Source organism: Octopus bimaculoides, chromosome 10 (assembly GCF_046866305.1).
Source record: "Octopus bimaculoides isolate indiv1 chromosome 10, ASM4686630v1, whole genome shotgun sequence".
NCBI lineage: Eukaryota > Metazoa > Mollusca > Cephalopoda > Octopoda > Octopodidae > Octopus > Octopus bimaculoides.
In genome coordinates this window covers 68,822,286-68,839,899 of record NC_142937.1, presented here as the reverse complement: position 1 = coordinate 68,839,899, position 17,614 = coordinate 68,822,286, and the positions used below count along the sequence as shown (strand labels likewise).

Here is a 17,614-nt window from a genome sequence, read left to right as displayed (position 1 = left end):
GATCTTCAGGTGAGAAGTGTTGCAATTTACTGTTGGTGGTGTGTTTCTTAATTGATTTTCATTAGAGATACAGCTAATAAGTTACTTAATTGCTTTCTCAAGCAGCTGTAAGATAATGAAGCTTAGTATGTAATTCCTGTTTCCTTATCATTCAATCATTTTAAAATTTCATTTGTAAGAACAGCATTCTCTTCTTTTCTTGTTTTTTCATTCTGTCATATGTTTCAGCCCTAATTACTAGAAACTTTTTAGATCTTTATATGACAGAAAAATTTATAAGTCACCAAACAAAATAATATCATTTGTGGGCAAATAAAGTTTACCAATTCAGATTTTCAAATATGTATTCATTTATGCATATATATTCAAACAAGAATCCACGTCATACCACATATATAAAGTTTTCTTTTCACCGATATATATATATCTGCATTTGAACTTCCATAAGGGAGAATGTGCTTGTGCACACACACACACACACACAAGAATCATGCATGTATAACTACATGAATGTGTGTGTGTACATGTATATATGTATATATATATATATATATATATATATATATATATATATATATATATATATATATATATATGTATATACACACACACATATATATATATGTATATACACACACACATATATATATGTATATACACACACATATATATATATGTATATACACACACACATATATATATGTATATACACACACACATATATATATGTATATATACACAACATATATATATATATATATATATATGCATACATATATATACACAACATGTATATATATGTATATATATATATATATATATATATATATATATATATATACATACCTGTATATCTATAAACAAACACATATATGCATATATATATATATATATATATATATATATATATATATATACATATATATATATATATATGTGTGTGTGTGTGTATGACAAAAAGAGAGAGAAATAGACAGACAGACAGATAGATATGTATTTGCACACGTATCTATATATGCATTTACGAGCGTGTGTATGTGTGTTGATATGATCAAATAAAAAAGACAAAAGTAATCATGACAATAATAACTAAATATAGAGATGGGAAAAAACGCTGCTAACAGTATTAATTCTATATTTGACCATCACACTGACTGCTTTTCTTTATCTGTTCACATGTGTGTCTTTTCTTTCTGTGACCTGTTCTTCAGAATGAAATAAAATATTTTCATATTGCATTACATTAGTAAAACAATGGTATGGTACAATGTGTTCTTTCACACAATATACCACAAATGTTTGTATATATATATATATATATATATATATATATATATATGCATATATGTAGAAATATATATGCACATATAAATGTGTACATATATATATACACACACACATGCACTCACATATATGCATATATATATATGCACACACACATATATATGCATATATATATATATATATATATATATATATTTATATATATATATATATATATATGCATATATGTGTATATATATATATATATATACACATATCATATATAAATATATATACACACACACACATATATATATATATATATATATATATATATATATATATGTGTATATATATATATATATATATATATGTGTACATATATACACACTCTCACACATATGTATGTATATACATGCACACTCTCACATACATGTCTCTGTGGGTGTGCACATACACATATGTATATATAACTATATGTATATATTTACATTTATCTCTCTATCTCTCTGTCAATCTGTATGTGCTGAGTACTGTTTCTTCAATCAGTAGCCATGTTTTATATTATATACTTAGATATAGACAGATTGAGACATTATATGTATATATATATCCATGTGTGTGAGCTTGTGCATGTATGTTGTTGTGTAAGAAAATGCTTGCTGTTTTTGTCCAGTTATACATTACACGTTATGTAACAACTCTCAAACAGTTATAAATGTGTACATCCAGGCCTACCATCTTTACCACATATACGTATAGTTGTGTCTATTTGGCTTTCTATATACACACATGCACACACACACATACACCTGCACAAACTCACAACCATACACACACAGACTCATATATGCAGATCTGAAATTCTTTCATGAATAATCTGGTAGAATATGAAATGTAAAGCTTAGTAATATGAAAAATATCTGTTTAATATTAATAAGTGAGTCTAGAACAATGACATTAATAACAATAATAATAATAACAACAACAACAACAACAATGATAATAATAATAATAATAATAATAATTATTATTATTATTATTATTATTATTATTATTATTATCATTATTATTATTATTATTATAATGTGTACAAGGGAAATAAACTTAGAATCATAAGAATAAACATATCCAAAGAACAGAGTAAAAATATGACTGTTCTCTAATACAGTGCTAAAGAAAAAGTAAAAGACTGAAATTTAAAGTCTTGTTTCCACATATTGGCAAAGTAAGCAATGGTTAAAGCTTTAAAAATTTTACATGTAGTCTTGTTCCAAATGTTGTCATGATCAAAAGAACTCAAGTCTTAATTGTTTAATTTTAAAGGCATAATTATAAGCACGAGTAATTGGTGCAGTTATTACAGCATCAGACAGAATATTTTGTAGTGTTTTTCTGATTATTTCTGCTTTCAGTTCAAATCCCACCAAGGATTATGTGGGTGGTGGTCTTAAGCCACTGTTTAGTTTAGCATCTTCAGTGTATGTAGTGGAGTTCACTATGTTACAAGCATTCAGGCCAAGTCTCAGATTTGAGAAAATCTTTCTTCCTCCTACCACACCTTGTCTTGAAGGCCTTTGAAATGTCATAGCCTCTTTAGTACCTGTGGTATATATATAGTCTTGCTTTGCTTGCTGCGAGTAGCAGAGCTAAAATGCAGTGAAAATTTAATTTTCCAAGAGGGAAAGAAGTGTTGCCTTTCATAGAACAATGTCAACTGTGATTGAAAAATGTAAGCTGCTGCATGCATAGATGTTTGTCATTTTCTGGTCTGAAAAAAGGGACAACCACATTGTCAATTTGTGTTTTCTTTCATGAGGACAGCTACAAAATATTTCACTTTTGAAATTCAAACAGGCAACCAGATCATGTAACGTTTTAGTATGAATCTTGTTTCAGCCAAACATGAATAGCATGTAACAACTATTCAGATATGGCTTAAGCTGTTCTAATAGTTAAACAAATCCAGCAAACCAGGAATATATATATATATATATATATATATATATATATATATATATATATACACACCTTTGGCATATAAGAGGTTATGTATTTCTTGCTAGTCTGGAGGTTTATCAACATTGCCATATGCAACAGTGGACACAAAATAGTAGTAACATTCTGACCAGTCAAATATCATTACCAGCAATATACTACATGACAATATAAAAGTATAAAAATACATCTGCTCTATTTTTCTTTTAGCTAGTGCGTTTTTCCCTGAGTGTGTGTGTGTATTTAAGAGAGAGAGGGTGAGCATGTAAATATATATGTATATATGTATATACATACATTTTTATATGTATAAATATATGCATTTATACATTTATTTTCATACAGACTCTAAAAAAAATGGAATTGCTTGATATATGGGGACACACACACGTGTGAATACATATATCAATTTAAGTATGAACCCTATAGTTTGCTTTACAAAGCTCTGTCTATGGGTATTGGCAACCAAAGGCAGTTTCCCAACAAGTGTCTGCTTGTAAAGCGGGGATGAAACAATCAGAGCATTATGCAATAAAGTGTATTTGCTCAATCCAATCACTCTTACTTCACTTGACTGATTGGTATTCAGTCAGTAGTGGGCACACTCAAACCTCTGTCCCACAGGCAAACTCTCTCTCTCTCTCTCTCTCTCTCATTCTATGTATCTTTCCTATGATTATTGTGATCGTTTGCATAGTTAATTTATTATGCAAGTTACCTTGACTTATGTATAGAGTACCTGTTACATTTTTGGATATCTTCACTTTCACTGTTTGGTCAACATTACATTCAATCATGTGAGATAACTGTCCTAACCTCTTAATTCACAAATCTCCCAAGTTGAAGTTATTTTCAAGAAAGACTCTTAACTTCTACAATAGACATTACATTTTAATTGGAAAGTAACTAAAGCAGCTAACAAACATTAGCTGCTTTAGTGAACAATATCTGCTTCTTCATGGAGTTAAATATCTAGATAGTGAAATTTTCTAGTACCTGTTATGCTATACATAGCGAGACTTCTATAATCAGAGAATACAATTTTATCAAAATGTTTCTACAACCCATTCTGTTCTCAAACAATAAGTATCAAACATTCTCCATGCTCCATTCTTCACTTTCAATATAGTATTGATATCATCCAGAAATAGATGGCAGTAAAACCCAACATATGGCTCATAAAATGTTTAAAAATTCCATTGACAGAGCATCATTCCTAAAATTCAATTGATAACCCAAACATCGTCCCTGAATCACAAAAAATATTCAATCATAATAAGTTATTTGCTTGTTTGTTTGTTATTTTGTATGTATGTGTTATGAGATTAAATGGTATGACTTTCTTGAGCTTTTTATGGGATTATTTTGCGATATAATTGTCTGTAAATTTGTACACATGTCTCACAGGAAAGGGATCACCGAAAGTAAACTTCATTTAATATATGTAATCATTTAAATAATCAATAGTTTTATGTTGCTCTTCCCAGATCCTAAGTACCTCCTTGGTATCTATTGATATCTAGGTGAACTGGATAGAGTTCAGCTTTATAATGACAGAAATAACCCTTGCTTATGTCATTAAGCCTCTACTTTATAAATAATAGCTCTTACCTCTACGTTTATATCCATACACACACTTAGAGAGACACACAAAAACATATATGCATTTCCTAACCAGATATAATGCAACTGGATTTTGATTCAAAATTGCTTCAAAAAATTTGGAAAACCTATTAATGTATCTGGCACTACTTTCAGCAAAATTATCTGCAAAGTATATTTTTATATACCTGCAGCCATATTTCAATTGATTTCGATCTCATCTAAGAAGCATCTGTTGATTATCGAGTTTAATTTTAAAAGCACAGATGAATCTGCCTCTCATTGATGGTGTTTGTCAGCAACACTATGTCATTTTTTTTGCAAACTATTTTTTTCAACTTAAATTTCTTACCCCGGAATTCGATGTGTTCATTTCGCCTAGATGCCGGGTGCCCACTGCTTCCCCCAATTGACAATGGTCATGTGGATATTTTACAACCCAATATAATTGGGACCTCGGCGAAATATACTTGTTCAACTGGCTTCTTTCTTGCTGGGCGAGCAATACGAAAATGCACATCAGATGGCGCTTGGGATGGGAGAGAGCCTAGCTGTGAGAAAGGTGAGTGAGTGTCACCTGTTTCTCTTCTTTTGCTTTTTATTCTATGTCCTTTTCCTTGTATCTTTAATATTTCTTTTGAGCTTCTTTTCATTTCCCGTGTTCATACATTATTGCTATATTAAGACATATATACATATAAGTATACATAGACATACATACATATATTTATATACACGTGTATAATATATATATATAAATATATACATATACACATGTATAATATTTATATATATATATATATATACATGTGTATGATATATATATTTATTTATTTATGTGTATGTATGTATTATATTTTCATTTCTGGCATTTAGTCTCAGCATACTCTATGGATTCTGAAAAGCAAAAATGTAAATAACTAAAATCGAAAGTATACAACAACAATATGGTTGAAATGATCTGAAGTTGACTGAAAATATCTGAATAAATTCCATATATATATATATTTATATATATAATTTATTGTTTGAAATAATTTAGTGATATGGTTGTGATGTGGATGTCGCTTTCAATGGCTTTCACTTCTTTTATTCCTCCATTTAAAAAAAAAATTATATCTATATATATATATTCAGTGTTGTCTTTTTCTTTTCTATCTTTCTATATATATATCTTTTCAAATACATGTTTATTTGTCAGTATCATTTTTATGAATATCCTTCAATAAGATATGAATCATAACATTTCTTACTATTTCTATCTTAGTGTGTGTGTGTGTGACAGAAACTGTCATTTATCTTTTGTTTTTGGATAGCTGTTTCATTCAGCTCTGGTTTATCATTTATTTGTTTCAGTCATTGGATTACAGCCATGCTGGGGCACTTCTCTGAGGGGCTTTTAGTTGAACAAATCAGCCCCAGTACTTGTATTTTTTTAAGTCTGGCACTTATTCTATGAGACAATTTTGCCAAACTACTAAATTATGTGGACATAACAAAACCAACACTACACATCAAACAGTGGTGGTGTGGGGCACGGCAAACATAAAGAGACACACATTTATTACACTCTTACACACACACACATGTGTATGTAGAGTGCTCAACCACTTGCATGTTAATTTTATGAGCAGGTTGTTCCATTAATCAGATCAACTGGAGCCCTTGGAGATGTATAGTTACTGATGGAGTACCAGTTATATATAAATATATATAGGATGAGCTTTCACACAATTCCCATCTACCAAATTCACTCACAAGGCATTCATTGGCCTGGGGTTCAATTAGCAGACACATGCCCAAGGTGCTGTACAGTGGAAATGAACAGAAAAATATGTGAATACAAAGTGAACTTCTTAACCAGAGAGTCTTGCAGATGTTGCTCACCCAGTACTGAAAGGGATTTATGTAGAAAATATTCTCTAGGCTACATGAGGCTTTAATAGTTCTACCAATCATATTACTAGTAATTATTAATAAATTTGTGAATCATTAAAATCTTTAGTTAAAGTCAAAAGGATTTGAATCCTAGTTGGCTCACCCTTTAGCCTTCAGATTAATTACTCTGTCTAACATAATATCTTTTATTCATATTGCTTTTAATTGATCATACATTATTTCATAACTTTGAGATGCAATTGTTTTTTTTTTCTTCAATAGCATTGTAGGTTAGTTGTGAGAGGCCAGATCTGGCCAGTTTAAACATAAAATAGGTAGAATATTTGGATATTTGGATGGCTCAGTGGTTAAAGCATCAGGCCTACAATCATGAGGTAGTAAGTTTGATTCCCAGACAAGGCCGTGTGTGGTTTACTTGAGCAAGACACTATTTCATGTTGCTCCAGTTCATTCAGCTGTAGAAATGAGTTGTGACATCACTGGTGCCAAGTTGTATCAGCCTTTGCCTTTCCCTTGGATAACATCAGTGGCATGGAGAGGAAAGGCTGGTATGCATAAGTGATTGCTGGTCTTTCATAAACAAACCTGCCTGGACTTATACCTCAGAGTGGAACTTTCTAGGTGCAATCCCATGATCATTGATGAATGAGGGGGGGGGGGGGGGCTCTTTACCCTTTATTTGGGCCAGGTATGGCTGGTTTGAAAGCTAAAGGGTTAACCATTAAACTTCACATTAATTATTCAGCAGCCACCTATTTTATATGGTATATACATCCATTCCGATGTTTAAGCAGTAGGAAAAAATATGCTGGAATAAAGCTGTTTTCTTTGAGACAATCTAATTCATCATCATCAACCCTGGACTTTACAGTCTCAGGTTCCAGGGCTCATAGAACTAGCTCCTCAATTTCTATGGCATGACCAAGATCTCAACATTCCCCTTGAACAAGACATCAGTCTAGTGTTGGATTATTTATTTATAACTAAATGACCTGGAGCAACATGAAATGAAGTGTTTCACTCCAGAACACTATACAACTCCAGATCTGGGAAAAATCTATAATCTTGCAATTGTCAGTGCAAAACCAGAATCACTCTGCCACACACTACCATAATCTAACTTCCACATTATTAATTTGCTTCAGTTTATCTCTTGACTTCATATTACAATACTTATCTATATATATAAAGATGAGAATGTGTGTCTGTGAGTCTGTCTGTGTGAATCCCTAAAACTTGAGAACTACACAACCAATTTCATTCAAATTTTACACGTGCTTTACTTAGGGTCCAGGTAGTGTTTTAGGTGAAACAAATTTTGCACTTCTTGTATCTTATATTTGTCACAAACAAATATACAATCCTCCCTGATCTACATATTTCCTCAACTCTTAAGATATAAAATTTCATAGAATACTTTTATAATTTCAATACATTGGAGGTTGGCATAGAACAGGGATTTCATACATGTAGTACATGAACCAGAATTGTCTTGTAGCAATATCTGGTTTGATCCACTGCCTGAATTTTATAAAAGATATTTTATTATTTTGTGTGAGACAGTGTGTTGAAACTAACACAATTACAACCTGAGAGACACCTATTAGTCATTCAAAAACACAAAAACTGGTAACCTATAGATGTCAAAATAACTGCAATTATTATTTTTAAAATTTTAACGTATACATTCATATATACATATATAAGAATATATAAGCATATATGTGTGTGTGTGTGTGTGTGTATGTGTGTGTGTGTGTGTATGTGTGTGTGTGTGTGGTAAGAAGCTTGTTTTCCAACCACATGATTCCAAGTTCAGTCGCACGGCATGGTACCTTAGGCAAGTGTCTTCTACTTTTGCCTTGGGCCAACCAAAACCTTCTGAGTGGATGTGGTACAGAAACTGAGAGAAGCCCATAATATATATATATTTATATAACTATGTATGAGTTTTTGTGCCTGTGTCTGTCTTCCACCACCACTTGACAGCCAGCGTTGGCATGTTTACTTACCTGTAACTTGATAGTTCAGCAAAAGAGACCAATAAACGAAAGACTAGGCTTAAAAAAGTAAGTCCTCCGTATCAAGTTGTTCAACTAAAACTCTTCAAGGTGGTGCCTCAGCATGGTCATAGTCAGATGACTGAAAGAAGTTGAAGAGATTAAAGATATATATATATGTATAGCATGTGTTCAGAATTGAAACATGGTAAATGTCATGAGTGACTCAGGTTTTGGTTAGTCAAACCAGCAAAACTTCGGGCATCTTTTCCTAAATTAACCGATGAAAAACAAGCTTATGAATCAGTATACTAAAACATGTGACTAATTATCTCTTCATTTTGTCTATCAGCTACAAACCAAATGGAAGAAATTTTTGTTTTATTTTTTCAAAATTTACACACATGTCCGTCCAAATGGATTCTAGTGACATCAGTAATATTGAAAGGTTTCACAGTTAAAACAATGCCAGATTCCTATAAAGCATTGGTCTTCTACCTAATTGCATGCATTCATTTTAAATAATTTCTATCTCTGTTCTCACTCTAAGGCCTCTTGCTTAACAGGGTGTATGTAAATATATATATATACACACATACATATATGTGTGCGTGTGTGTATATATATATATATATATATATATATATATATACACACACACACATGTATATATGTGTATGTGTGTATATATATATATGTGTGTGTGTGTGTAAATATACACACATACATCACATTGCAGAATTTTTTCCATATATCTCTGCATACAAACTTTGCTAAAACCTCATATTCTTTCCTTACTTGATAAAGTTGATATAATGTATATTGCTGCCAAGGGGCAGATATGGCTATGTGGTTAAGGTGTCTGCTTCCCAGTCATGTGGTTTTGAATTGAGTCCATCTGTGTGGTACTTTATGCAAGTGCCTTCAACCCTGGGCTGACCAAAGCCTTGTGAGTGTATATCATTGACAGAAGCTAAAAGAAGCCCATTGTGTTTGTGTGTATGTGTTTGTTCGTCTGTCTGGCTATAAATCCTTGTCTTAACATAGTGAGATAGTTGTAAATGAGTGTCACTGCCATATAAGCAGTATGATATATTTCCAATATTCTGTAAGCACATCTGGCTTTCCTCATAAGCATGTAAAGATTGGGATCAGAAAGGGCCCTAGTCATAGAAAATAAAAACCCTAAATTCCTTATATTCCCTTTCTATCAATGTAAAGATAGAATCTCTACACAGGAAAGAATCAACAAGGAGAATTTTTTATAGAGAAATTCCAAACGCTTCTTAACATACGAACTCCTCAGTGACCATATTCCCTTCTCTCGCCTACCCATTGAAATACATATAAATTTACTTCTTGTTTCTCTAAGAACAGACATAAACTTCCTGTTGACAAGGAGTCCAGAACTCCAACTAAAGAGTATAAAACCCATAGAATTGTCTTCCCTTACACACACTTCCTGTTTAACACATAAACTCTCAGCATTTTTTAAACACAACACCATTCTTAATTCTATGCATCCTAATCTAGCTAACAATTAGCTACATGGATTACCATTGAAATTTAAAAATTCAAAGACAATATAATGTATTGGTATATTTATTTTTTTATATATTTTTTTATATTTTTTGTAAAAAACATTATTTTCATTTTCCCTCTTCTTGAAAATTTGCCATGCAATGAAATCCGGTTACAAATTCTTTTTAATCCTCCTTATGCACATCTATATTAAAATATGCTTTCAGTTTAGCATTCTGCCTTATTATTATTATTTTTTATTTTCCTATTATTTCTCCACATGCGGTTAACACAACTCCACCATTTACTGACTTATATATATATATATATATATATATATATATATATGTATATTTATATACATAGATATATATACGTATTTATAATACATACATATATATATATATATATATATATATATATACACACACACATGCACAGTGAAATGATTGGCATTAGGAAGGGCATCCAGCCATAGAAACCAAACCAAAACAGTCTATAGAATATGGTGCAGCTCTTAGCTTTGCCTGTTCCTGTCAAGCCATCAAACCCATCCCAGCTTGGAAAACAGATGTTAAATGTTGATACTTATGACACACGTGTATTTTGACGTTCACGCACACATATATACACGTGTGTGTATGTATGCCTTATATTTTCCTTTGAGTTTTTCGTCTTCTAACTAGAATCATGCACAAACAAATGGAATATTTTGAAATATGTGCGTAATGATGCAAACTCACATGCATACACACACACATACATACACATTGAAACAGACACAGATATTTATACTTAAACACATCACTTGTGAGATATTAATGTAACATTTTGTTGTAAAATCCTATTGACAAAAAAAATAGCATTTTCTTAATCGAAATATATAATTTTCATTGAAAAATGTACTGGCATGGTTGCATCCAAACCATATGATTTTATGTTTAGTCCCACAGTGCAACACCTTGGGCTAGTATCTTTGATTAAAATATGAGGTGAACCAATCGTTATGAATGGTTTTGATAAATAGAAACTGAAAGAAACCTGTTGTTTGTGTGTGTGCGTATGCATCTCTCTGAATATGCATCTGTGTACACTCTAATAGTTGCTGAACTACAAGCAGTAAAATTCTTATTTTTCTCCCTTGTCAAAAATCTTTCAAAGGTGTATGCAACAAGGGATCTTTTACTTGGAAAATGAGTAAGGGTTATCAACAGGAAGGCCTCCAACTCTAAAGCAATGCCTCATTAAAACAGTCATCTAATCCATGCTGGCATAGAAAAAATTGACATAAAATGATCCAAACTTTATGAGATGAATATAGTTATAAAAATAGTATTTAACTTTCAATTACTATGATATTTAGTGATAAGGATGGAGACACATGCCTCCCGAATTAGATGCAAATCAATAATAGGTAACTGCTATTCAGTACTAACTCTTTGTTGGTTGATCTGTGAAAAATGTCAATCACAAATCTTCTCCAACAAACAATGGAACCTAAAAAAAGGATTATCAAAACTCTTTCGCCTCTTTTTTAAAGAGAAAAGAAAATAGTTTGGATGTTGATGTCAGTGTTCTTCTTTTGCCATTGCTCTTGACAAGCTAAAGCATTTTAAACTATTTCAATTTACAAAACATGGGAATTTTTTCAGTCCTTGTAGTTCACCTCCTGCAAGGACTAAATTTCTCATCACAAAAAAATTGGTCTGGCCAAGAGATTTAAAAATTTTTTCTACTGTACTTGCAAAGCCTGAAATTTTATTAGGAATGGGTAAATTGATGTCAACTACATCATCCACAACGTTTGGCAAGTACTACTGTTTTTTTACTGATCCTGAAAGGATGAACAGTAATGTTTGACTTCAGTGAAATTTGAACACAGAATGTAAAGAGCTGGAAGAGAAGCAGCAAGGCATTTTGTCCAAGATGCTAACAGCTCTACAAGCTCACCACACTCTAATAACTTTAAAATATCTACACTAGATATGAATGTTTGAATTGTGAGTTGTAACTTCTACATAACTGGATGCTTTCATACTCTATACATAGAGTTACATGTATGTGTGTACTTGCACATGCATATAGGAAAGACCACCACTGAGTCACACACACACATACACACACACCTGAAAGGTATTTCTACTATGTCAGGTTTCTGTTGTGTGTTATAAGCAGTAGGTGTGTAGTATTGTTTTTCTAAAATATCAGATTAATTTAAGTTCTGAGAACATGCTTAATAATGAGAAAGTTATTTTACTAAAAATTCTTCATTTTCCATAATTAATTGAAACAAAAGTAGCGTATTTCAAAAGGATAATTTCTTTTGAAATACATTGCCAGCCTTTGTGTAATAAACGGGTTAAAGAAAATAAATATTTAAAAAATGCAAGTCAGTGTCACTAGGATTAATGTAATACAGTTTAATCTTTCTCTCTTTATCACACACAGACATATTTATATATAAATGTATATATATATATGAATGGGGGTGAGCATATGTGTGTAATATACACATGTATACATACATTCATACATACATAAATATACATACATACACACACATATATATATACATACACACATATACATATCTATATCTATATATATATATACATACATATACATATAATTATATGTGCATATATATATATATATATATATAATTATATATACTTATATATATATATATACACATACACACACAATTAACATTGTATAAACTATTTAGCATGCTGGCATGTGTTGGACAGGTTTTTCTAAGGTCGTGTTTACTCTTCCAGTCACATCCTTTTTAAATGCCTTTTTACAACACATAGGGACACCCAGTCTACCTATTCTAAAATCCAGATACACACACATACACACTCATTTACATTCACAAACAGTCATACACCTTGAAAATAAAACAGAAAGTTTAGTGAAGTCTTTGTGAGAAATCTTTGTTAAAAATGGAATGTTCACGTATTCAGCAACCATCTTAAATTTTTTTCGTGTTATCTTTTATATTTGTTGATAGTTTCCATATTTTCATAATGATTCTTGATATAATGGAATTTCCAAATAACCCATATGTAAATTTGCATAGACTGGAGGTTACTGCAGTTCCCACTGTGGTTCCAGATTTTTGTCAGTAATAGTTAACATCAAACAGGAAATAGTGATTTTGGAGAATAAATTTTTTTCTGATTACTAAATTTTTTTCAGTCTATATGTTCTGGTAATTCATCTGTGAAATTTTGCAACCAGAATCTTATAGTTTCTGTTCCATAGTCACGAAAGATATTAGTATATAAATTTATTATACCAATAAATAGTGTTGCCATTGAGTTTTTTAAATTTTTTTAAAAATTTTATTTTATTTTTTTTTTTGAAAAGTAATTCCACATATATTAATCATCCTTTATAAAGCTGCTAATGCACTTACATACATGATGGGCTTCTATCAGTTTCTTTCTACTAAATTTCTTCACAAGGCTTTGGTTGGCTTGGAGTAATAGTAGAAAGACATTTGCCCAAGGTGCCACACAGTGGGACTGATCTCAAAACCATGAAGTTGGGAAGCAAACATCTGAACCATGCAGCTACACCTCTGTCTATGACCATGCATGTGCCTATAGTTACACTTGCACCAGTAAGCTCGCACCAGCACCAACAAATAACACCTTAGCCTACACTGCACCTATAAACCACACAAGCACTTTAACCTACAGCTATGCCTATATTCATACCTGTTCTATATATAGTAATAAAATTCATTAAGCGCTTACTCCCACTTTTCTGATAAAAAAAAAATTCATTCATATGAAACAAGAAATTCATCAATCTCATTATTTTCAAATAATTCTTCAGAGTCATAATTTTCTATAGCATTCTGATATATCATTTTCAATTTTATTATAATTATTTCCTGGAAAATCTCTGAACATTTGGGTTAGATTTTAGTCCTTTATAGTATTTTTAATGTTTGTTTTGGCATGTGATATTTGTTACTTTTGGTTTCTAATATTTGTTGGGATCTAATGAGATTTTCTGTTCCTTTTATGCAATCTAAATTTATGTTGGCTTGACCAACCAATAGTTTGAGGCCTATATATATATATATATATATATATATATATATATATATATATATATACATACTTACATACACACACACACACACACACACACACACACACACACACACACACACATATATATATATATATATTTCCTCTAGTTTCAGCTCAGATCTGTGGCCATGGTGTAGTGTTTCTTGCTTGCATCCATCAGATGGAGTTTGCTGAGGAAAATTTTCCATGGCCAAATGGTTTTTCTGTTACTAACTGGCACCAGTTTCCAAGCCAGTTAATACTTCCCTATAGCCAGACATGTTTCCACAGAATATTGGAAATGAACGATACCACTTGCATTATTGTGGCACTCATTTACAATTATCAAACTAATATTATCATGACAAGGAGACACAGGCACACACACAAACAGACATACTCACACACACACATACACATGCATACATTCACACAATGCTCTTCTTTTAGTTTCCACCTATCAAATCCATTCACAAGACTTTGGTCAGTTGGGGGCTATAGTTTAAATCATTTGTACATTGTACTGTGAAATGAAACTGAACCCAAGACCATACAGTCTGGAAACAAACTGTTTAATCATACAGCCACATGAATTGAACATATAATTGCTCAGCAACCAAGCCTAACTCACATTAATAAACTTAATACCTTGCTGTCTTCTTAAATATTCTCTCATCAGGGTCTTCAAATTATTACTTGGATATGGATTTACTGATGTTTAGAAGATAATTAATGAATTACACATCATATGGACAGGACTCTGGTTTACTAGGATAGCTTTTTGTGTAAATTAGAAAACAATTTCTGTGTATAAGGAATGCTTCTTCTAAGACATAATATATTAGAGTTCCTGGTGCATTCAAATTTAGGTGAAAGTGAAAGTGAGCTGAATATCGTTTCGTTTTTGAATTTCTGGTTGTTTTTTCTAAGGCTTTTTTCCTCATGCTTAGTTCAGATTTGCTGAGAAATTTGAAATTTATCTTTTCTTTTCAAAAATAAATTGTAGGGTAGGGTGGAATGTTGGAGAGAATTTAAAGAAAAAATTAGAATAATGATGGATTTAAATAATTCTGTGTGTATGTGGGATAGCAGGGGTGGGGGTGAGTGAATGATAGAGAGAAAGAGTGTAAAGTAGAATGACATATGAGGGATTAAAAGAATAAATGAGAAAGACATAAATGAATGAAATATATTTGAAAGGAAAAACTGGAATTAAAAGAAAGAAAAATATTTGGAAGGAATGAAAGAAAGAAAGAAAAGAAATAAAAGAGATTGAGAATGACTCATTGTTTTTTTTTTGTTATTCAGAATTGAAGAGATCCTATTTATGGAATATAATAAAATGAGAGAAGAAAAAATAATTTAAAATGTGAGTGTATGTATGTCTGTATACTTATATGTATTTACATATGCATTTGTGTATGTTTACATTAAAGGCAGGAAAATTGAAGTGGGGAAAATGTGCCTGTGTTTGCATATGCACAAACACATATATGCATATATATATATATATATATATATATATATATATATATATATATATATATATATATATATATACATACATACATGCACATGCACACGCATAAGAAGAGAATAGAATGCGATTAAAATACAAGAGTAGGATGAAAGATTAAGAAACAAGAGAAGGGAGACAGGGAGAGATTAAGTGGAGGGGTAGAGAGAGAAATGAAGAAGAGAAAAAAGTGAGATATACAATAGCTACTTTTAGAAACTCAGTGTTACCTGACATCTCTGTCTGTCTCTCTCTCTCTCTCACACACACACATATTTATACATGTGTGTGTGTGTAATATTATATTCAGGGGAACACAAACGAAAGTAAGTGAATAGGCAGATAAAGTGAGGGGAGAGAACCTAAGGAAGATATTGGAGTGGCTTGGTGTCAGTTGGCAGCAGAGACAGGAACAGGGGAGAGAGACAAAAATATTGAGTGAAAATTCTTGACATAAGCAAATATTCTTCTGTGTCTGTCAGAACTGGAACCAATATCTGAAAATAATTTTGAATACATTCTTTAATGGTATAACAATAAAAACATGAATACATATATACATGTGTGTGTGTGTGTGCATGTGAGTACACATAAACTCACACACACATTACACACAAGAAAAAAAGATGAAGTAGTTCTTGAAACTAAGAATAATATCTATAAATTGCTAATATTAATAAAATATTTTGCTAGGATAATAGCAACAATATTAATATATGTGTGTGTGTGTGTGTGTGTGTGTCTATATATATGCATATATATATATATATATATATATATATATATATATATATATATATATATATGCATACATGTGTGTGTGCGTGTTTGTGTGTGCACATGTGTGTAATTTTTGCAATATGCAATATTGACTTTTCTGAAATTTAGTTGAAAAATATTACTTTTCTTATTTTTTTCACAGAAACTGGTTTTCTTATTAACACGATTATATCAACGTAAGCTAGACATATTTATTAATAATCTAGCCAGGTTGCACAGAATGTAGAATAGAAAACAACACACATAAAAAAATAAAAATTTGATGTAAAAAAAAAATGTCAATATGTCTGACATTGTTTGTTGTCTCTCAGACGGTCTTTAGCAAAATGATATGGAATTATTTGATACAATGCCAGTTCGGTAGTATAGTAGCATTGCTGTGGACAATTTGTGTAGCACTTCTTTGTGGCATTCTTCTATTGTTAATTAAGTTATATGGGCATATCTTAACCCTTTTATATGATATTGGTCATGTTACTATTTTCAATCTTTTGGTCTTATGGTCTTTTACTTGTGTCAGGCATTGCAGCTGCAGCCATGCTGGGGCATCGCCTTGAAAGTTTTTGAGTCAAATAAATTGACCCCTGAACTTATATTTTTAAAAGCCTAGTACTTACTCTACTGGTCACTTTAGTTGAACTGCTAAGTTAGAAAATTGTAACTAGTTGTCAAATAGTAGAATGGGGCTAAACACAGACACAAAACACATACACATAGATATATACATACACGCATGCATATATAAGATATATAGATATATAGGTATATATGATGGGCTCCTTTTAGTTTCCCTCTACCAAATCCACTCACAAGGATTTGGTGAGCCCAAAGCTATAGTAGAAGACACTTACCCAAGGTGCCATGCAATGGAATTGGACCCGGAACCACTAAGAAACAAAACAATTGATGACTGGAGTTAACTTTTTTTGAGTCTGGTACTTATT

At 31.3% G+C, this 17,614-nt stretch overlaps 1 protein-coding gene across 1 annotated transcript in view; it reads left to right on the top strand.

The window, feature by feature from the left end:
- The window catches only part of LOC106883993 (protein lev-9), a 693,982-nt gene that overhangs the window by 160,534 nt on the left and 515,834 nt on the right, over positions 1-17,614 (top strand). Inside the window, exon 4 of the mRNA XM_089358252.1 lies at positions 5,246-5,425. Within this exon, the coding sequence (XP_089214378.1) occupies positions 5,246-5,425 (180 nt within the window). The remainder of the gene's footprint in view (positions 1-5,245; positions 5,426-17,614) is intronic.